Source organism: Candoia aspera, chromosome 2 (assembly GCF_035149785.1).
Source record: "Candoia aspera isolate rCanAsp1 chromosome 2, rCanAsp1.hap2, whole genome shotgun sequence".
NCBI lineage: Eukaryota > Metazoa > Chordata > Lepidosauria > Squamata > Boidae > Candoia > Candoia aspera.
In genome coordinates, this window is record NC_086154.1 from 113,676,308 (window position 1) to 113,699,884 (window position 23,577).

The window sequence follows — 23,577 nt, forward strand, 5'->3', positions numbered from 1 at the left end:
GCTATTTTAGAAACCTATAGATCATGGTGCTGGCCCCTAAATCCTACCCGGTGGAAGGGACTGCCCTGACGTAAAAAGCCCAGGATGTCATAGGGAGGGTGAAAAAGGATGTTCCTTTCCCAAAAAGCATGCTATCTGGGGGGAGTGCCAAGAGCCAATACCGGAACTTGTAGTCTGTGTATCGCATCTGGTGGGCACGGAGCTTAGAGACCAAGATCTGAATTATACGGATGAAAATGAAGAAATTGATCTGAAAGAAAGAAAAACAGGCAGGGTGACTGAGTGGCAGGAACAGTAGCATCGCAAGAGTTGACCAGAGAACTATGTATAGCAAAGATCTAGAGGATTCTTGGGTATTGTTGTAGTTGTGATTTAATTTCTCACTCTTCCAAAGTTTACAGTGATTGTTTTGTAGCTTCTTATCCAAGTACTGATCATTTCTATTCTTAACTGGTGCTATAAGATCAGATTTTCTAATCTTTCAAATGGCCCCCAGTCATTCATAGATAGGCAGGCAGGCAGACAGATAGGTAAATATTTTATTCATGGCATGTTGGGGCTTAAGCATTTGAGAAGAGTGCTATAGAAACACTGAATTGTGCTACCACAAGAAAATATGTTCATTACTGGAGAACTTCTGATAATTTTTCCAGTATAAGTTGCTGTGCTAATGTGGCTCTTAGTAAGATGATAATAACTCTTAATAACAACTCTTGTTCAGAAATCACATCCAGATAGGCTGCAATCTTCAGTTGCCTCGCATAAGTGGCCACTCAAATGTGGATGAGGACCTGGTGTTCCAGGAGCGTGAATTAGGCTTCCTAGCTCATGGGCTGGTTTCCATTAGGGCCGTATAGCATTTTGGAGTGTGCAGAGCTGCTCATGTAACACCAGTTGGCAACCTCTTACACCAAACATATCTTTTTGCAGGATCACACTGCAGTTATGGAGGACGGTTGTGTGATTCCAGGAAAAGATCCAGCCATTTTATGGAATTGCTGACAGGCCTTTAAATGAGCACCCCTCCTCCAATGTACTCGTCCCTTCTAATCCAGCGTGTTACACAGCCCTAGTTCTATTCTCTTTACAAGTAAATAATTGAGATCAAATTATCCCCCACCCCGATACACACGCTTATATGCACACAGATTATTATTGTTATTATTAGTCACAGAAGCATATAAGCATACACATGCTTATATGCACACAGATTATTATTGTTGTTATTAGTCACAGAAAATAAAAGGAGAAAAACCCACTTAGTATAAAAATCAACTTCATTGCAATCCAAACATTAGAAGACTATATGATCAAAATAAAGGAAAAAAAACCCACAAATCCTGTATACAATGTATACATAGGGGGAAAAAATCCCAGAGGTTACTTGAAGGACTGCCTTTATGCAAATCATTCTGCTGGCATGAGGAACCCAGCCAGTTCAGCTCTGGTGCTGGCTACCAGCTTGGCTGCATTCAAATAAGGATTGGACTGATTCATGGAAGTCATGGGGATCCATGGCTATTAGCCTGGATGGCAGTGGGACTGCCTCTGAAGGCCATCCGCTTGGAGACTAGTGGGCTTCCTTGGGCAGCTGGTTGGCCACTGTGAGAACAGACTGCTGGACTAGGTGGGCCAGGGGTCCAATCCAGCAGGGCACTGCTTATGTTAAGCTTTCTTCTTCACATGCCTGTCCAACAAGGTCAATGCGGGCCATGTGCCATTGGCAGACTGTGGCTCATCCACCCCTGCCTTAGAGTGATTATGGCACAAGATAGATTACATTTTTTTTAAAGAGGCTCATTTTCTAACACTTGAAATATTCCAGGACCTATCCTTGAAGAACAGCTGTAGAATATTACAGGATTTTAAAGCCTACATTGTGTTGGATATTTGAAATTTCAGCTGCTCATTCATTATAAACAGTGAGTTGAACTTCACAATAGTATTTATTGTTTGATTATTAGAAGCCATCCTGAGGTGCTTAATTTTTTAAAAGTAAATAAATTAAGACAGGAGGGAAAAGTTAAATCATTTGGGCCTGAACTTCTTCACACTTGAAAATTAAATACATGCTCCCCCCACCCCTGCTAAACTGGTTAAAAGAACATATAAAGAATGCAACTGAAAACAACAAAATGATGCAGTTTTGGACAATGCACTTAGCTCCCAGGGCCCAAGGCATCAACAAATAAACAAAAATATAGGACTTACCAAGATGGCTAGGAACACAGGGAAACGCAGGATCCACCAGAAGCCCATATTATTATTTATACTCCAACAACTGGGGGAGTGATGAAGAAAGAAAAAAAATGGGTACAGATCCTTATTCTCTTCCTCAGCAAGCTTTCCCACTGCTCATACATGTGGTACAATGTCCTTTACCATGCACTCCCAAATCTCCTGTGAATGTCACTTCCTAAAGCCCCTGGTAACGATGGGGCTACAGAGAAACTGCAGTCAGCTTGTGCACTGTCCACACATGTGGCATATTTGTTGCAACTTACTGAATATTTTCGTAAAGAAATTTCACCACCACCCATGGCACAATGAAGAGGATTGGAGTCCCTGGGAAAAAAAAGCGAACAGAATTATGCAAGAAATGACAATCTCTTCATCACAGCCAGAAAATCAGTCCAGGAAGAGTCAAAAGTCTCGATTCTATCCAACACAGATCTTCTGTAACTCCTAAAATACATATATGAGGGAGGTGAGTTGTCAAATTTTGGGGTTTTCTCATTCAGTTTGTCTGGAGTTACACAGGTAATTGTTTCAATGGAATTTTCCCCCAATACAAATAACATCTAGACTGGGACCTCTATGGGTACATAGTGCTAAAGCCCCCTAGCTGTCATGCCCTGGTCTTGATCTGAGTTAGCCCTTCATGCCTCTAATTAAAATTTTAAAAGCCAATGAAGAGTTTCTGCTTGTGTGATTGGGATCACAATTAGGCTGACCCCATGTTTCCCATGTTCTATCTATGTTGAGACCTTCCAGCTTCTCATGACTTGCTCATTATATATGCTTTAGTTCAGGGATGGGCAATATATGGTCTCCAGGTATCACTGAACTCCAATTCTCATTAGTCACAGCTGGCATGATAAACGGTAAGGGATGATGGCACCATAAAAGCACAAGTGATTTAGGTAAGACTTTGAAGGACAGAAGCAAAAGTTACAATTTCAGGTGAGATCTAGATGATTCAATATATGTAATTTTTTAAATAAGGCAACAGCTATTAAACTTGCTTTTTAAAAAAATCTCTGTTGCACTTCTAGATACTTTGGTCTTTTGGAAAGTTTACAAAGGGTACCAGTTTTCCATTTACAGAGCAGAGTTACAGCATCTTTACTGCCTGCAGGTAAAATGGCTTGGGCTGAATTGAACCAATGATACACATTCAGGCTTGGATCCAGACAGTTCTGGAAATAGGAATAGATTTTCTACAATGCTTCCTTCCCTTGACTTCCTCCAGGAAAACTGCTCTGGAGGGTAAGCAGATCCTCCTGAAGAGTGTGGGAAATGGCAAGTGGGACACTGCAGTGGGAAGGCAATGCATAAACTTCTAGGGGTTGCTGACTGCAGCTGCCATCATCAATAGAAACCCCCCCCCTCTGTTTCTCCAGGGGAAGGCATCTCTGGATCCAACTGCCAGTGGAACCAAAGAAGCAGTCTGGGCCAAATCCATACATCCTGGCATTCTCGTATCCCTAACTGTTGCACTCGCCCTAGGCCATGCATCAGGAATGTGGTCGCATGCTCTAGTTCCACCTCCACCTGTACCGTTTCCTGTTCTGATACTACAGCTGGCTCCTTTGTGTTCCTCTCCTGTGGATGAGGCTACCTGTGCCCTGATCACTACTGACCCTTGGCTGCCCATCCTGTACTCACCCCAGCCTATGCAGAGATAGAGGGTGAAGTAGCTGCGTTCAGAGAAGACAGTCAACACCAGCAAGTTGTACAGATAAATCCCCTCGACTAGCAGCCAGCAGTAGTTGGCCACGATACCATACTGCATGAATACTGTGGCTGCCTGGCACCCTGCTGCTGCCTGGAGGAAGGAGAGGAGTCAGGAGGAAGGATAATCCCGGGAATGCTGTAACTGACAGGCTTCTGGGTTGGGCTGTGTTTTGGTCCCTTCCACATCAATTTTGCATTGGTGCCTTATGACAGTGTTTCTCAACCTTGGCAAATTTATCATGTGTGGACTTCATGCCTGCTGGCTGGGGAATTCTGGGAGTTGAAGTCCACCCATCTTGAAGTTGCTGAGGTTGAGAAACACTGCCTTATGATTAAAAACTAGCAGTGGGGCAGCCTGGGGAGTATAGGAGGAGAAAGAAAAGGATGAAATACCTCTTTGTCCCTTCCACAGGATTCAGACCTTTCTGGGCAGTGTGCCAGTGGCCTTCCCTTGAATGGTGGACTGCAGTTGCTAGAAACTGGTTGGTGAGAGCAAACAGTGCTGCTTCCCATATCCAGGATTGGGTAAGGTGTGCCTTACCAGATGCTGCCAAAGCAGAGTTCCCAGCATTCCTCAGCAGGGGCTATGCTGACTGCAGCTGCTGGGAAATGTAGTTCAGAAATTTCCAGAGGACCACATGTTCCTCACCCTTACCATGTAAATGTAGTGAATACAAATACTGAATCAGTGGAGATTTTATAGCACACCCATGGCATCTTTCAATCAGAGTCTAGCTTCAGGATGAGCTTTCATTTTCACAAGTGTTGTGTCTTGAGCAGTTACATACATATATGAAGAACACCAGGGCTTCCTTATGTGAAGGTTATCAACATGTGGTAGCATGCAGCAGAGTAACTGAATATAGATTTCGGCTGACCTAAAGCATTTTTTCACCCAAGTTATTTTAAACAATCCCAAACTTTTTCAATGGTGCTTGGTTGTTTGGGCATGGAAACAAATACAGCTTGGGCTGTAAAACAGCACAGCAATGGGATACTGAGACTGGGGTTTGGGACCTCTCAGGGAGGCACAAGGATCTTCAAGGGATGTGGGGGTGGCGGGGGCAGAGTGTCACCATTTATTTAAAACCTGATCAGACTTGCCCAGGTGAAGGGGTGGCAACACTTGTCAAAACTCAGTCAGGGCTTTGTTCCCCATTTTGGAGCCACCGTGGTCCCCTGAACCTGAGAACTTCTGGTGATAGAAAAGCCACCAAGTCTGCATACAATTGTGCTGGGATATACATGTGACAGACAAATAAATATATAGATATGTATTAACATATGTATTAACATGAGGGACGCGGTGGCGCTGCGGGTTAAACCGCTGAGCTGTCGATCGGAAGGTCGGCGGTTCGAAACCGCGCGGCGGGGTGAGCTCCCGTTGCTCGTCCCAGCTCCTGCACACCAAGCAGTTCGAAAACATGCAAATGTGAGTAGATTAATTGGTACCGCTTCGGCGGGAAGGTAACGGCGTTCTGTGTCGTCATGCTCGCCACATGACCCGGAAGTGTCCTATGGACAACGCCGGCTCCAAGGCTTTGAAACGGAGATGAGCACCACCCCCTAGAGTCGGACACGACTGGACTTTACGCCAAGGGAAACCTTTACCTTTACCTTATGTATTAACATGTAATTATTTACATTTACATAAATTATTTAGACATATTAATGTCTTGCCCAACCTAATTCATGGGGGTGGGGGTGTCACATAAGTTCATTTATCACTTGTGGGGGTTGTATTATCACAAAGTTTGGAAACTCCTGACATAAAGATTACTGGGGTCTGTACATATATAGGGCTGTGTTGGTTGGGAGGAAGCCTTACAACTTGGCTGGAAACAGGGAACAGGAGAAAAATAAGAGAGGGACTGTAAAAGAAGGAGCTGTCACCTTGTCACTCTGCCAAAGGCTCACGTTGTAGTCATCCATCCTCTCACTGTAGCGAGTGTTGAGCAGCGTGTCGATGATGAGCACTGAGATGCCTTTCAGGATGAAGGAGGCGAAGAGGTTCATGTGGATGTAGTTGCGCATGCAGTGCAGCTTGCTGGGGAGCAAGGAGCTTGTCAAAAATGCCTGTCTGGCTGGCTAGTGTCATGCAGTACCTCTCTTCCCAAACCTTCGCACCACTGGCCACTGTTCCTCCCAACTCTTCCCCCTGATTCCCTGTCTGTTGATCCCAGCCTTCACCTCATTCATCAGCCTTTCAGTTCTGATAGCTCTCCTCAACCCTCTGCAGCAACCCCTCACTTCAACAGTTCTGAAGAAAATCCAGCCTCTCCAGACTTGATAGATGTGTCTACTCCCGTGCATGTTCCCCCAAGCAGTGCCCAGTGGGATGGGGTGGAATAGGGTTAAATGTCCTTTTAATCAGTAGAGATGAAGTTAGATAATTTTAGAGGCTAGACATGAAGACAAGGGCTCCCTTCATGAGAGGATAATGTACTTCAGAATAAAATAATCCCTCTCTGCTTTGTTTGAGGGCCCCTTTTGCTCATTATGCTGAGTGGGGCCCTGGACATTTACTTTGGTGGCACTATGACTAGGTCTCCTAACTCTCCTTCTCCTTTTCTTCTCCCACTTTGAAGGAATCCATTTCATTCCAACCCAATCCATTTTCCTTTTCCTTCCCATTTCCTCCACTGCTGCAAGGGTCAACTCCCCCACTCATCTCCAGTCCTGATCCAGTTCCCAAGTCACCTGAAGCCTAGCAACACAGCCAAGGCCAGGAGCAAGGCGCAGAGGGACACTGAGTAGCCCACCGTGTACATCACTCTGAAGCTTCCATAGATTCTATCAAACCACTCCTAGAAAGAAAAAGAGGAAAAGAGGTCATCTGAGGCACCGAACCAATTCAGATCCTTTACCTACAGAAAGCAGGTAAAAGATGACCTTGTAGGCATTAACAGAACTCATTTAGATTTCTGCTAACCTGGTCTTTCTTGTTGTCTATCACACATTGATCAGCATTGCGCAGTGACTTCCATCCAGGACCAGTCACCCACTGTCCATCTGGACCACATTTCTTGAATACATAGCCATGCTTCACTGCAGAGTCAAAGAAGATTGTTAGAATAAGTGTATCCTACTCCATGGAGGATGTCTACCCGTTCTGAGCTTTAATAATTTATTATTTCTAATGTCTGTTTCCAACCCTAAATTCCTGTACCCTCTGACTTTCAGCTTACCTTTCTCCAGAAAATCTGGCTGATCTTTTATGCATCCTCTTACCATTTCTCTGATTATGTATTAGTTTTATATCCCTCTTTTCCTCCAGAACTTAAACACATTGTATGTAGGCTTTTAAATTATTTTTTTAAAAAACTGATAGAATAGCAATAAACATAATACAAATAGTGGTAAATGGAAATAAACCTACTAATTTTATTTAAAGTATCTCAAAAATGAGGTAACAAAAACTAAATAAACAGAACAGTAAAAACTAAAATGAGAGAGAAAAAAATCTTTCTAGAGTTTTGAAATAGTAATGGCATTCAATTTTTTAAACAGTGAATTAAACTTAGACCATATGTAATCATATTGACTAATATAGGGCCATCTCTCAGGCTGAAAGTTGACATATATCACTGAATTAAACTTTAAAACCTGGCACACAAACTTTTGAAGCAGAATATAAAATTGCTAAGAATTTTGTAAGAATACAAAATTGCCTTTTTTGCTACCTTGCAGGCCTATATATTGAAAGAATAGAGTACATTATATCCTCTAGTTGTATCTCCCCCATGTTAGGCAAGTTTGCTTATCCCAATTATCCAGGGAGTTTCCATGGCTGAAGATGGAAGTGAACGTGGGTCTCCCCAGTTCAACACTGGAATCACCATACATGTTGTCTAGATACATCATTTCCATTTTCCATGCTAAGGACATGGTACAATGCGAATCATCTCCCTAGGGCAAGTACTGTACCTTGGTCATACCAGGGCAGGTACCAGGGGCAGGAAACACTGATAGTGCTGTTGAGTTGTGCATCAGGCCAGCATGAATACTTATCAAAAGTTCGGTTACAAACCAACTCTGTGGAAGAGAAGAAAGTACAAAGATGGGTACAACAGTTGTATGTGCAGGGGTGCTTATTTTTACTATTTTATTCCTTTTCCATAACTACATCTCTTACCTTGTATCAAGTGGACCTAAAATGTTTTATCCAATAAACTCTATTGGGGACTTGACTTGACTCAAATAAGCTGCACTGGGGACATATCTGTGAGATCCTTTCCCCTGCTTTACTCATGTGTAACCTTTATAACTGCCTAGTAATTCCTGCCTTGTACCCCATTCATAAACCTCAGTCTTTTGGTGTCTGTTGCCTTAAAACCATGTGTGTGTGTGTGTGTGTGTGTGTGTGTACACATGCATATATCACTCTCAAGAAAAAAAGTGATCTCTGTTAATTTGCATTCTACTATTTCTGTGACCTCTTTTCTCCATTCCTCCAATGTTTCCAAGATTCTTGCATAGTAATCATCAGGATGTATCAAAAAGTATATGAACCCAGCTTTCAACCTGTTCTTTGACAGCTAAGCAGAGTAAGTTAAAAAAAAAAATCAGCAAGCAAACAGGCAAGAAACTGCTGGGTGATCAAATTAATCAGGCTGCTATACAAATCGCCCCTCCCTCTGCAGAACTTTCAATGCTTGTCCCCACTTTCCTTGCTCAGATATATTGGCAGCTGATACCCAATCCCCAAGGGGACCTTGTCTCACCAGTAGGTGGTGGCCAAAGGCTCATGTTGCGATGACACTCTTCACTGTAGGCCTTCCAACTTTCATATACGTATTCATATACGTATTCCATAATCTGGGCAGAGGCTCCCTGAGGAAAAGAAGAAAAAAAATAGGTGGACTGGCCTGCCCAGTATGTGTGTATTTGATCTGAAGCCGGACAGGAAGGAGGAACCAGGACCCTTACCTGAAGGCACAGCCCCAGGGCCAGCAGGATTCTGAGAACGTGTGACTGGGACATCCCTCTGGAGGGCTGCAAAACTGCATAGGGATGCTCCTGGAGCTGCTGGTGTCCTACAAGTTGTCCTGTGGCTGGTTTAGCAGGGGTCCTGCGAAGAATTAGGATGGGGGAAAGCAAAGTTACTTATGCTTGCATGCTCCCCGCTGCTCAACTGTTAGCTCCAGGCTTCAGTAGCCCGTCTCCAAGGTTGATGACGCAGGGGGAGATAGGGTTTGCTGGGCTACATCCAGACAGTCAGTCTAGTGCCAGCAAATCATGGACTGAAAGGGACCTGTCAGGAATGAAAATGGCTGCTGCAGCCTCCTCCCAGTCAGGTGTTAAGGACTTGCTAGTGTTTTGACTCTCTCTGGTTGGTGCTGGGGGCTCCCTCACTGGAGCCAGAGGGAGTGGAGGACGCCCAACTTAGGGGGCTGCTTCAGATGCCATCCATCGTAATTGGAGCCCATGGGGGAAGGGGAGTTATTTCTGGGCTGGATTTGGTTCCATGCTGAGTGCTTAGAGAGACGTGAGCACTACAAGGCAACACAGGGACTTTCTTGTCTCATCTCCTCAAAACCCCAGTGTGGTCTTGCCCTGCAAAGACATCCACACCTCCCTCACAGGCCAGCTCACGGTTGCCAGAGAATAATATGCAGCCAAGTGCAAGAGTACATATAAGAAAGGAAGCTTGAAGCCTTCTTTACAGAGGACCTCAACAACCGACCCCATGACAAAGCACATCCTGGAGCTAGGAAGGCCACCTCATTTTCCTGGAAAGGCACAGTATTGATTGGCCACAGTACTGATTGGCATGCTCCCCTTGCCAGGGGGTGGAAGAATAGCAATGAATGCTCTGGATCGGAAGGTAGTTGTATGATGTGTGTATTTTGGATTAGGTGCATGTAGACGGAGGGCAGAGAAAATAAAATACATCAGAGATGTTACGTCTGGGGATTTGAAAAATGTCTGGGGATTAGAAAAGTAAGTTCTGTGAGGGATACAGAAGTTGTGCTGCTTGGGGGAACCAGCAGAGGACAGTGCAGCTGTGCAGTCTCTGGGGTACACTAGCAGTGACAGGATGCTACCCAGGGCCAAAAACCCCTGTGTGTGCGTGCATGTTAGGGAGGTCAAAAGCAGCAGTGTGCATGGGGAAGCAGGGAAGGTTATGTTTCTTGGGCTACTGGGACGGTGGGGTGAAGTTTGCTGAGCACTTGGGACTGGATGCCTTTCAGTCCTGATCGTCTCATGGACACTGTTCTTTGGATTCCTTCTCACTGACATGGCCGGCATTCAGGCCAGCAGCAACCCTTTCCTCCTGATTCAGCCAGGGCCTCCTCCCCCACTCCCCTTCCCCCCAGTCCCTGTCCAGGAAAACACTGCATCAGGGAGGGACAAGGGAGAATGTGCCAGCACCGACTCTGGCTTGTTTACAGCTCCTGGCATAGTCCAGTTAAGACTAAAAAGGCAGTTAATCATTAACACCCACCAGGGATCCCCTGGCTCCTCAGGCCTTGTTGCCTCCTAACTCCAGAGCCCCCCTCCTATGGCTGGCAAAATCCCCCACATACCCAGAGACAGACTTCTGGCAGGAAAGCTGTGTTGGGTTCCCATGGGCAGTTGGGCAATGCCCTGAATGCTTGAGGTTCATCCAGAATAAACTCCAAGGCCCCATAAACTAATGCCTTCAATCCTTCTCTAATCTGGTTAAAGGGCTCCTGAATGGGGCTGCAGTGCTCCTGACAAACAAGCTATTCTTTCCTGGGTGCCTTGCAACTACGGGCCAAGCCGTTGGCACCAGATATTGCCGGAGCTCTGCTGGGATTAGGAGGGTGCTGTTTCAGCTGCCCCATGAAGCAAAAAGCCCTTGGCTTGGAATGCTGGAGTTTAACCATGGCACCTTGGAGGGAGCAACCTCCCACAAGACACCAGAACTTCCCATTCTTCAGAATCCCCTGAGCAGCAGAAAAGGACAACCCGAAAGCCAGGGGCACACAGAAGATCCTCTTTTGCTGGAAAGCCACTGCAGCTTTCCCAAACTAGTGGGCTGTGAGGATATGCCTAATCCAGAGTAGACAGTTCAGGCTTCGTAAGGATAGGAGCTCCTGGGGCTAATTCTTGGCTCCTACCCCTTCAGAGCAAATGTAAACATCACACCCATCCAGTAGATTAATTTGTTTAAGGCATTTGTAGACTACCTACTGATCACAATCCATGAGGTGGGTCATAGTAATGGGAACCCAGCGCAAATGCAGCACCCACTGATACAGGCCAGGGTAAATCCAGAGCAGTTGGCAATCCCTCAATCAGTATAGAAATAACTAGGCCTGTTACGATTAAATGGCAACGGATGAAGACAGATTTTTCAGGATGGGGAGGTTCTTGGAAGAAATGAGAATGATGATGCGAGTACGGTATGTCTTAAAAAGACCGTTGGCATAGAAAGTCTAACTCAAGAACCTGGCACGGAGAGTTCACCGTGTAAATACCTGGCTCTCCTGCCATAAAAACGTTCTGCAATCCAACTTCCAAAGGATGAAGTCATCTGAGCCTGTAATACAATACTGCCTATATCTAGTTGCATGGTCTCTCTCAAGAATGAACGCTACTGATTTTACCATTTTTAAAAATTCTCCTAGACACATTGCGTATCTTGCCTTTGCCTCTAAGCTAAAGCCCAAAGTGAGTTAAAACTTGAGGCCCTGCTCCACGGCCATTCTGTATTTGATTGGGAGGTGCCAGAGACTTCTTAGCAGTTGCACCACAAGCACAGAATTTCCTCTTCGATGACAAGCACGTTCTACAGGGATTTTTTGCAGTCTGTGTTCTCTCCTGCTTTTAATTCTAGTGTGCTTTGGCTTGATATGCAATATTTTATGGATGATCTGCCTGCTGCTTTCAGACATCAACCCAAGCACAACATGCTGTGTTGCCAGAGCTCACCCTTCACCAGATAATGACTTCTGGCTCATAATTAGCACCCAACCTTTTACAGCTTAGTCTCAGCGGGCCCCAAGTCTGCCACCATGGAACATTTTATAGCCTAGCAGCTTATTAACTTTAGTTTATTTTGTTTTTATGTAATCTTTCATGCCTCCCATACTTTTTATAGCCTTTATACTCTTACATTCTCTTTTATTAATTGTATTACCTTCCCATTCCTTACGCTGGTTTATGAACATAATAAAGTTTGATTTGATTTGATTTTGATAATGATATTATTCATTATGATCCACTTTTGTAACTAGTGTCAAAGGAAGATACAATCATGTAAAAAAAAAAATAGCTGTGCTGATTTTAGACTCATGCATAAAGGAGAGAGACAAAGGGTGAATTAGTTGTTGGTTTTAGTAACTAAAAATAGTTCTATTTAATGTTTACCGCGAACTGTTTGTTGAAAATGCAGAACACTGCATATACAACATCCCAAAAATCTTTTCCACGTTCAGTACATTAGCCCAGTCTTATCCCGAGATGAGATTTAAATCAAGGGCTTTCCACATTATGTGTGGAAAAATGCATAGCAAAATTGGTTGTTTTTCCCAGGGAAAGGCAATTACGGGAGGGAGCAATTTGAGACAGAGAAAACTGAGATATGGCACTCTGTTATGTTCCTATTGGCCACCTCTCTACTTTGGAGGGTTTCATAACTGCTCACAAGTGCCTCCTGCCCCGTTTTAACAGGAATAAGGAAACTCCACTTCAACTGGGTAACAGTTTGTACAACTACACAAACACTGTTGTGCAAGAATAACAGTAAAAAACCATTTAACTTTTTAGGAATGTAGTAGAGACCTGTAATAATATGAATGCATAAAGGAATGTGTTATATAAAGAATATAATAATGCCACTAAACATCAGATTTGTTGTAGATAAGTGAAATGATTATTTAAAGAGCTGTGAAAAGTGTTACTTAAGGATTAAGGTAAGGGTGCTGTGGAATTTTTTTTTTTTAAAGAGAGATAAATAGATCCACAGGTGGAAGGTAGACAGACTTTAATGTTTGGTATTATTAGCTTAATTTTTCCTAATCTTTTTGCATGACTTTTTTTCCCTGAATAAAATTGCTCCGTCCTTGCTATTCCTTTTTCTGCAGTGTGGAGGATGAAGTCACATTCAGTCAGGACGAAAGAGATTAAACCTCCTATCACTGCATCAGACTCCAACTGGACCACCCAACTTGTGATTTTGATCAAGCTGTTTGTAATTTTCGTATCTTCAAGAAAGAAGCTTTCTCAGATGAGCTGCAGGGGAACATGTATGACACTGTAGGTGTTTTGTAAGTAATCAGCCCTCCTTCACAGGCTACATGATGTGCAGAAGATCTCTGCATGGTATTTCTGCTAAGACAGAGATAGCAAATGAAGGAGTTGCAAAATCCTTATTTGTTAGGGTCCCACATTTATTAGGACAACAAAGGTCACAAAATAATTGTTTTTCTTAGCTGGAAGCATCAGAAAAAAAGATGACTATCATTTTACCAGAAAAAAATGATGCATTAAAACCAGAAGAAATAGCATTTCTTGGCCTAAAATAAGCCCTGACATTTTGATATGCCCATTACTGAGTTTCCAAAGGTACTGTCAGTGCCTGTTCTAGATGAAGTCTGCCCTGCTTGGCTCAACCCTGGAAATACAGCCTTTGACTCCCTGATTTGATACTCTACATCTTGACACAACACATGAAAGGCAGAAACAGAGACTTGCTGATAAGGATTGGGTGCTTGCATCCAGCTCTTTTTCCTTACACTATATTTTAAAAATATCCTGTAAAATCATGGCAAAAGTGGCCACCCACCCCTAGTTCTATCCTACTCCCAGGATTATCCTGCCTTCCCATTCAGTTATTTTTATCCTTGGGAAAATCATGTTTCCTCCGAGCAGCTAGGGAGCTCATTAATCAGAGGCTGGAGGAAGCCAGCAGCATCTGAAGCTGGCCATGCTGTTGGGCTGAGCTTTCTCCATATTAAAATAGGGCAGGTAAATAAGTGTGTCCCAGTGAACCTTTGAACTTAATTGGAAAGACCCCACGCAGCCTCTGCTCACCTAGGGTCAGGTTCCTTGGACAGTGATCTCCATGGGCAAGCTTCCCCACCTGATAAAAAGAGCCATCTCCTTTGCTACTGGAATCTGTCCCTTTGGTACCTCTGGGAAGGAAGAAGCTGGGAAGGAAGAAGTTCTTTTTCAGCTGGATCTGGCAACCTCTGCATATGATCTCATTGCACACCCAGGAAAATCCAAGACCTCCTAGATTTCTGGAGTTCACAAAGATATTGGTATGTGTATGTATTGGGAGGACGCACTTTATTGGGAGGACACAATTTATTCTTCATCAGCTATTTACCTTTCCACTTGGAAGAGATTATTTTTTTATTGTACTGCTGGCAGAAAAGCACCCTCCCTTTCTCCAAGGAAGCAGTGTAACACTTGTTCAGTCACACGCTATTCTGGGAGCTGCAGATTCTTCCAGCAGACCAAAAGAAAACCTCTGTTCTGAATCAGTCCTTCCTAGAAACAGTTCAGTTTGTCCTCCCTAATATCCCTTAGCCCAGCTGGACATGTTACTTTCCTGGCCCAGTCCCTGCACAGAAAGGACCTCTTCCTGCTCCAGCTCAGTTCAGAAGCCAATGTCTTTGTACCAGACACATCCAAACAGCCTAACTCAAGCTGCATTACTGTTCAGGCCCTCCTAATGGTTTTCAGAGTCTGCCTTGAGAAGAGGGAAAAAAAGATGCACAGTTGACTGTGCTCAGCTCAATCACAATAACTGGAAATGTGTTCTCCCTGCTGGAGTGGTCTCTCTTCTCCATGCTTGGTGAACATGCTCTAATAACTAATGACACTGTCATGCAGGCTAATGGCCTTGACCCCTGGCAGGAAAGTGCTTTTTTGGAGCCACAGCATGGCAAATTCTTCCTGTGAACAGAGCAAGCCTTACTTTGTAAAGATAAAGAAAATCACTGTACTTCAGCAAAAACGTGGCATATGGCTGCACACACTAGGAGACAGGACTGATTCTCCCAATAGAAGAGAATATCTGTAGTTCAGGGTTGAACTGTGGAGTCCTTGGTGCTCTCTGAGCTTGGTTGTTTTCTTGCAGACATTTCATAGCCTGATTAGGCAACATGTTCAGTGTTGGTGAGTGTGGCGTTTGTTCCCTGTTTATATATGGTAGCTTGCCCTGCCAGTGTTGGTTTTTATCCTTGGCAGTTCCTTGATTGGGGTATTGTTTTCTGCTTGTTTGTCTGGTGTTAATCCCTGCTTATCTGGGTATTGGCTTCTGGAAAGGATGTGTTCTGGTCTTTTTGTTTCCTTCTTAGCTTTTTTATTGTCTCTTGAATGGTGTCTTTTTTTTGTTAGTGTGTGTTGTCTATCAAAAAACAACCCATACTAACCAAGTGCTCCATTATCAAAGTAACAGCCCAACCTCCCACAAGAGGAGCTGCATAAGAACATTATTCAGATGAGTACAAACGCACTGCAGCAACCCAGAACACCAGAAAAAGGAAACAGACCACCTATACAGCATCTTCCAGCAAAATGGATACCCACGCAACTTCATCAAAAAGTGCCTCGCCACTCAACCCACTCCAGCACAACCAACACAAGCTATGAAAAAGATATCACTACCATGCATCAGAAACATCTCAGAAACAACCAACAGACTATTACAACCACACAGCATCATTGTAGCACACAAACCAACTAAAGCCCTCCAAAACTTCTTAAGTAACCCAAAAGACCCAGCAGCCCAAGAAGAAAAAACAGGAGTCATCTACAATATACACTGCAAGGACTGTAACAGCCACTATGTAGGACAGACGGGCAGAAGACTAGCAGAGCACATCCATGGACACCAACTACCAGTCAGAAGACACGATGAAAACTCCTTAATCTCACAACACATGGACAGACTCAACCATACTTTCAACTGGGAAACTGAATATCCAAGACTAAGCTAAATCCAAAAAACACTAGGAAATTGTCCTGACAAGCAGGAACCATGCCAAGATGAGGAATAAGTCTCTAGTGTTTCATTACTGCTACAGTAGACAGAAAATCCTACCAAACTGAAGAAGCGTGAGAAAACCCAGACAGATAAACCCCAAAAGTCAAGGCGGGTCTGTTCTGTGTCTCTTTGAATGGCAGCTCAAATTCTCTCTACTACGCATGTGTTTTCCCCCCTGGATAGGGGCCCCCTCCTGCTCACCATCAGTGCTCATGACAGAAATTCCTGGAAGCTTGGCACTCAGACAAGTCAGCCGTCAATAGACACATAGAGATAAACCACATTTACACGCCATTCAGAAGAGACCATAAAAAAGCTAGGAAGGAAACAAAAAGACCAGAACACATCCTCTCCAGCAGCCAACATCCAAATAAGCAGGGATTAACACCAGGCAAGCAATCAAGCAGAAAACAATACCCCAATCAAGGAACTGCCAAGGAGAAAACCACACCCCCACCAACACCGGCAGGACAAGCTACTGTATAATAAACAGAGAACAAACCCCACACTCAGGAGCACTGATGATGTTACGTAGTTGGGTAATGAAACATCTGCAAGCAAACAATCAAAATCAGAGAACACCAAGGACTCCATAAGACTGATTCTCTATGGCACCCAAATTTACTGACACATGACAAAAGCTCAGTGGGTTAGGAAAGGGAAAGTCATGATATCTCAGCTTAACCTATCTTGCAAGATTGTAAGATACAGTTGTAAGACTACAATTACTTTTTGCTTATCAATTAAAGTAGGAAAGAAACCCCAAGGAGAAAAAAAATGCATCACTCCATAAAGGCTGGAAACTTCCAGTAAATACAGATTCTCAGTAAATTGAACTACACTAGACGAGCATCCCAATTTCATCCTTAATAAGCAGAACATTTAACAAATTAAAGCCACTTAAATTCTTTAGCGCATCATAATGTTTCATTATCATAATGTATCCACCTGCGAAACAATCAACAACATGTAATAGAAAGGCTTTCTTTCCATCTGTTTCCATCTTTTCTATGTATTTGCTTCAGCAAATTAGCCAATTATCGGATTTTATTTTTTCTCCCTGAATCTTAAGCTCTTAAAATTTTAAATTAGGCCTTTTCCTTCCATCAACTGCTTTTAATATTCTGTAAATTGCAGGAATGCAGCATAACTTTTGTATTCCAGAAGAATCTTTAATGGCAGTGAGAGAATAATTTAAATGAGAGCACAATAATAGCCAACAATTCCTAATAGATTTCCTCCTTTCAGACTAGGTTCTATATAAGCTTATGCTGAAGTTACCAATATTTGAGAATCACCGGTACATTCCTGCCTAAATGCAATATCTTAAGACAGGAAACTTCATGTAAGATCTCAAGTTATCCAGTATAATTTTCCAGGAAAGACTGCTAGAGACTAACAAATCTGGTTACTGCTCCCCATAGAATAATTTTGGCCAACAAGTACAGTCCCGTACTCCATCAGAAATCCAGATTAGAGCATCCCTGACAGATGGTTCTCTTGCCTCTGTTTGAACATATCCAGAGAATTATAGATAGCTCTGTTGGTCTGTTGCAGCAAACAATGACAAAAAGAAGTCTTATGACCCCTTGTAGACTAACATATTTAAGGCATAATGTTTCATGGATGAGAGTCCACTTCCCCAGTTTCATTTGATGAAGTGAACACTAGTTCATGAAAGCTTCTGTTGTGGCAAATTCAGAATCACAGAATTATGGAAGAGGCCATTTAGGCCATCAAGTCCAACCCCCTGCTGAGCGCAGGAATCCAAATTACAGCATCCCTGACAGATGGCTGGCTAGTCTCTGTTTGAACACATCCAGCAAATGAGTGCCCACAACCTCTGTGGGTAACTGGTTCTACTGTTCAAGTCCTGTTACTGGGAACTTTTTCCCCTTAAGAGGATCTGTCTGCCTGTAATGTAAATGCATTAGTTTGTGCCTTAAATAGGTCTCAACTTTTTTCTTTATGACATCCTTTAGGTATGTGAAGAGTGCTAACAGTTGGGCTACCTTATGCAGACAATCAATAAATGACAGCAAATGCACATATATAATTCTTACTCCGTTGCCATCCAGTGGTCACCTGGATTTCAGCAGTCAACATATTAACTAGGCGTAGCTACCTTTTCCACCCCCATCCCTAGCATTCCTCTCAAGATTAAACATACCCTCTTCCTTCAGTCTCTCCTAAGGCAGTGCATTTCCGTGATCATACTCACTGTTCTATTCGAAATCTCTCCAGTTTGTCTAAATCCTTCTTGAATGGTGTTGTTCTGAACTGAACACAAAGTGGAGTCTGACCAATGCAGAACTAAATGGAACTATTACTTCCTGCGATATGGAAAATATTGATGCAGCCTAAAATTGCCTTTGCCTTTGTTGCAGCCAGTTCACATTAAAGGGTATCAAAAAAGTCAAGATGCTGGCTGCAAAGGTGCAATCAAAGTTCCACCTGTTTTTATGTGTGCGCATATACTGTACCACACTTATAAAAACCAGACAGAGCTTTGATTGTATCATTGTGGCTGCCAGCCTAACCTTTTCGATCGTACCCCGCAGATACTCCAATTACACTATTAACTCATATTCCCCCATTCTATCCCCATGCATTTGGTATGTTATTTATTATCAGTCCATTTCTCTAAACTATCAAGATTGTTTGGAATTTCCCCCCTCTCCTTGTATCTTCCTGGGTACTGAGTATCCGCCAGTCCTATACGGTAGACCAGAGTAAGAAACCAATGCCATATATGTCGGTCAGGGCTACTTTTACTGTAACAGCTACAGTGACAGAATCTTGCAAGTCTGAACGTGCTTCCTCACTTTATCTTCATGTGAACTAGGGAGGGGCCTGTCTGAGACATCCCTTGGAATGGGCTCAGGCTGCGCTCGTCTGATCATTGCCTTGGTAGCGGCTCTTCCTGCTGCCCTTCAAGGCCGTTCCCGATGCCCTCTACAATATCCCACTCAATTTTGTGTAATTTATGATATCATTAAGCATTTCCTCCAACTTCTTTTCCAAGTCATCAACAAAAATGATGGGGAGTACAAGATATAATCACATTCAGTTTGAACTATTGCAACACACTTCATGTGGGGCTACATCTGCAAAATGCTCAAGAGCAGTGACTGCTGCAACACTGTGAATACAGAGAATTTGGTTGTTAAACTAAGCCCTCTTTTGAGTATCTGATTCCATTATTAATCACTGGTGCAGCTGGTTTCAGTATCTGACTCAAGGTGGAGGTTGTTGTCCTGAAAGCCCTCTATTTCCCAACCTTTCCCCAACATGATGCCATGAAGGCTAGGACTACAATTGCCAGGATTCCCAACATATGAGCATCAGGCTGGAAAAAGCTGGCTTCAGTGTTTTGGCAACCAGGCATTAAAGGACTGCCTTCTTCCATATTACGCTGTCCATCCGATATCACCAGTGGAGTCCTTGCTGTGTGTCAACTGGATGGTTGGTCCAGCAAATCCATTTTTTCCTTGCTAGGCCCAGATTCCCTCTCCACAGTAGACCCATTTAACATTTTGAGAATCAATCAAAACTGTATTGTTTGTTGTACTTTGGGCTTGGACATAATTTTTCTGCCCCCTTTCCCATTATACTACTTTAATGTTAGTCGTAGAGCCAGGTTGGTGTAGTGGTTAAGTCACCAGGCTAGAAGCCAGGAGACCGTGACTTCTAGTCCCGCCTTAGGCACGAAGCCAGCTGGGTGACCTTGGGCCAGTCACCTTCCCTTAGCCCTAGGAAGGAGGCAATGACAAACCACTGCTGAAAAACCTTGCCAAGAAAACTGCAGGGACTACTCCAGGCAGTCTCCAGGAGTTAACACTGACTCGAAGGCGCACACACTCACACACACACACACAGTTAGTTGTATCCCTGGATTTTTCATTTTTTGCTGCTGCTTAGATTTTGTATCCTGTTTCTTAATTTTATTATTTTAATTTTTCTTTATTTTATTATGTTTTCTTATATTGCATGCTGCTAAGTGGGCCATTCTCAGCAGAAAAATGTCTGCAAATATAGATAAACTATTAACTATGAGGGAGGGGAATCTGGTCTATGGTCCTGTCATTACACAATCATTAAATATTATACTAATTAACCCATAAAGTAGTAGAATTCTTGCAAAGAGTTCTGATATGATGTCTTAATATATTTAATGCAAAATTTTATCCTGTACTACGTTAACAGTTGGTAATGTGGCTTAGTACTCTCAGTGAAAACATGAAAATTTTTTGTATACTTTCAGCTCAATTGATTAGGCATGTGGTGATAGGAGAGACAATACCAAAGTGGCAAGGAATTAGTCCTATTTGCAACTGTCCGTCATGCAAAGAAACAGAGGGTCCTTCAGTCCTTGAACTGGCAGGAACATATTTTGGCATAATTTGAACTGCCCTTATGGGTGAGCTCTAATCTGCCTCAGAAATGAGGCCTGCAAGAGGCCCTCTAAGAGAGCTTCACTGTGGGATACTTTAAGGGCAGCTATTTACTAGTTTCCCCTGAGTTTGTTCCCTCTCCCATCCAGCATCAGCAATTGGCAGGAAAAAACACCAATAGTCACTCCCCTTCATTTTTAGCAGGGCGGGCTTGGAAGAAGGTGGGCGAGTGACTGGGAAGGAGGCTTTATCCACCTTTCAGGTTGCCCAAGTGAAAGTGCAGATGCTCTGCACTGAGAACCTGTCACTTGGGTCACTTCTGAACAGAGGTCTATTGGTCTTCTGGAAGACCAAAATAGTCCAGCTGACAGGTCTGTGAAGGAGAGGTGCAGGGTTAAGCAGGAGAGAGCTCCCATAGCATATTGAGAAAGCTCCCTCCTGTTTCATCCTGGGCGATCCTCCACTCCACTGACTTATCAGCTGGGCTATTTCTGGACAGAGGTTTACCAGTCTTCCAGGAGCCTGGTAGGCAGGTTTAACAATCTTCCTATCCCTTGCGCAAAAAGAGGAAAATGGAAGAGATTCTTGCTAATTTCACCCCAGCTCCCAAATATCCAATATCGGTAAGTTCTGCAAGGGAATGGCAGTCTATAGTGAGTGGCTACAGTGGGTAGCACCTGGAAGTCCCTCGCGGAGTATGCAAAATGGTTGACGCTGCCTCCTTCCCAAGGTAATAAAAACAGTACATAATAAGCATGGCTGTGCAAAACTACTTTTCAGCAGAAGCGGTAGAAAACCTTTAATACACTCATTTGGGACTGAACCAGCAATACTTCTTTTCTCCAACCTAAATAGACAGCAACCCTCTCCCTTCCTCTGACAGCCAATACCATTAAATGTGTGTTAAGGTTCCGTGGCCTCCCAGAAGGTTTGTACACAAGTTCATAAGGAGCCCTGACCAGCATTTGGCGAGCACAAGTCAGGCACTGCACAGGCAGCTTCCTCCCCTGAAACCAGGTCTCTTGTTTTTCTGCAGCCAAGCCGAAAGAGCCATCGAGGGTTGTAATTAAATGATGGGTGGGGGGGAGGTAAAGGGGTGGGATGGGGGAGGCAGGGATGCACCCGCAGCAGCCTCAACCAGCCAAGAGGAGCGTAGCATATGCTAGCCTCTCATTTCTCATCGGTGAGATCATGAATGATCTGTCATAGATCAGGTGTATGCCAAGACTTATGTTGGGGGAAGACAGAAAACAGTACTTTAAAATTGGAACAGCTACTGACAAATCAACTACCTCCATGGTGGTCTGGGAATAAGCCAAGACTGCATCATCATGAGGACATCTCCCAGAAATAGTTAGTGGGGCATCTCTGAACTGTAATCGTGTGGAAGAGCCTAAAGACACCAATTGGGGATGGGGGGAGTTATTATCAAACAAAAGAAACCCCCTAAATAAATAGTTGTATTTCTTGAAATGGGTCAGTGCCATTCTACAACATCACTGAAGGGGAGGGCAAGTCAGGAAAAAGATAACTGTTCTGGGAGGAAAATAAAGGGGTTATAGAAATGAAATATATTTTAGGACCATCCTTAACTCTTTCTGGTATTTGCCAGAATGCTTTGCAAGATACAAAACTACAGGTGCCCATATTAGATCCAGAGAACTGCAGAATTCAAGAAAGAGCATTCACTGCATGCATATCTTTGGGACTACTTCTTGGTCCAGATTTAAATGTGCTACTATCCTGCAACACAGTTTCTGTTACCTTTGCTTCCAGTATCTTATCTTTACTTTTAGCCTGATTTAACTTGCTGAACCATCTGGAGGGAGGCTTGACCTACATGTCTGGCTCCCATTAGACAGAGAGCTCTGGATTCTGTCTGTTCAAGAGCCCGTAGAGGGACTGGAGATACTTTGGTTGAAATGTTAATTTTTAGGCACAAAGTAAGATGTGTCACTACACAGCCTGTCTTTGCAGATAGAGGAGAACTTAATTCATGCTTCCTCTACTTAATTTGGATAGAGATCCACCAGTTTTGACTCAAACTACACTTTTGCAAGGTAATAAATCTGTTGGTGTTGGGTAGGTGGGTGGGTAACTGAGAAGCCTATTGTTGAATCTCCTGATAGTTAATAATAATCAATTGTATTCAGTAGTTTTTCAAAAACTATAAACATATGCACAGAGCATAGTGTTAAATGATTCTGAGAAGGTTCTGTTTCAAAGTTCCAGGAGAATGTATGTGGCACTGAATAAAGCATGAAGGACAGGAGTAGCATCGTCCACTAGACCAAACATCTGGATGGTATATAACAAAAGCAGGCAACCCTATCTACTTTTACTTTTCAAAATCTGGAGGTGGGGTGGAATCCAAGACGCACAGGGTCCTGGTTGGTGATACAATGTAATTCCTGAAGCCAGAATTGAAATTTTTAGACCTTTTTAGGGGGAGGCTAGATGATTAATGGACAAAATCAGTGCACTAAATTTTGAAGATTCATAAGACCCCTATTTTGCCCCCCCCTTTTTTTTAATTAATATGTTCCTGTTGAAAGTCTTATCTACCAATTTTGGTGTGGTATGGATGGACTGTTGGGGGCATTAAAAACTGGAGGCTGTCCATGGCCTGTATTGTACAGTTTTCCCATCTCTGATAAATGGTCAGGTACACAACCAAATAAAGCACTACACTTCTGAAATGTAGAGAGCAAGTTTTACTTGGAGTTTACAATAGAACATCAATGGTTGGCAGTACTAATAGCCCTCCATCTGAGAGCATCCTTGGTTACTCTGGGATTCCTTTCCGAATAAATCCCAGAATCATGGAATGGAAGGGTTGGAAGGGACCTTGAAGATTACCTGGTGCAGCCCACTGCCCAGGGCAGGAATTCATTATTAGAGCATCCCAAACAGATGGTGTTTGGTGATGATTATATAAGCAATACATGATTAGCCCCATTGTACATTTTAGCAGTGTGTCACAAGACAGGAGTGTGCAAAGGCAAGGATTAGAGATCAAAAACTTGATTAAGTGAGCTCTGTGTACATCGCTGGGTGCAAGCCCATCAGCCAGTATGATCATAAAGAAATTTGCTTTTCAATCCTAATAATAATGTTGAGTTAGAACCTAAGTGTGAAAACAGAACCTCTCTGTTAATCCTACCCAGGATAAAATTTCCTTGCCTCTTAGAGCAAAGCCTACTGACTCTGACCTCCTGTTGCCATTGTCTCAGCAGAAGGGAGGGGGGGAATCCCAAT

At 43.4% G+C, this 23,577-nt stretch overlaps 1 protein-coding gene across 2 annotated transcripts in view; it reads right to left on the bottom strand.

Moving 5' to 3' along the window:
- GCGR (glucagon receptor) overlaps positions 1–23,577 on the bottom strand; it is a 39,735-nt gene that overhangs the window by 3,840 nt on the left and 12,318 nt on the right. For both annotated transcript variants that reach the window (XM_063293300.1, XM_063293301.1), the window contains exons 2-11: positions 8,887–9,028; positions 8,682–8,790; positions 7,885–7,992; positions 6,890–7,005; positions 6,658–6,764; positions 5,851–6,004; positions 3,889–4,048; positions 2,505–2,565; positions 2,212–2,281; positions 162–250 (exon numbers count right to left, since the gene is read on the bottom strand). In XM_063293300.1, coding sequence (XP_063149370.1) covers positions 162–250; positions 2,212–2,281; positions 2,505–2,565; positions 3,889–4,048; positions 5,851–6,004; positions 6,658–6,764; positions 6,890–7,005; positions 7,885–7,992; positions 8,682–8,790; positions 8,887–8,940 — 1,028 coding nt within the window. In that variant the 5' untranslated portion in view covers positions 8,941–9,028. The remainder of the gene's footprint in view (positions 1–161; positions 251–2,211; positions 2,282–2,504; positions 2,566–3,888; positions 4,049–5,850; positions 6,005–6,657; positions 6,765–6,889; positions 7,006–7,884; positions 7,993–8,681; positions 8,791–8,886; positions 9,029–23,577) is intronic.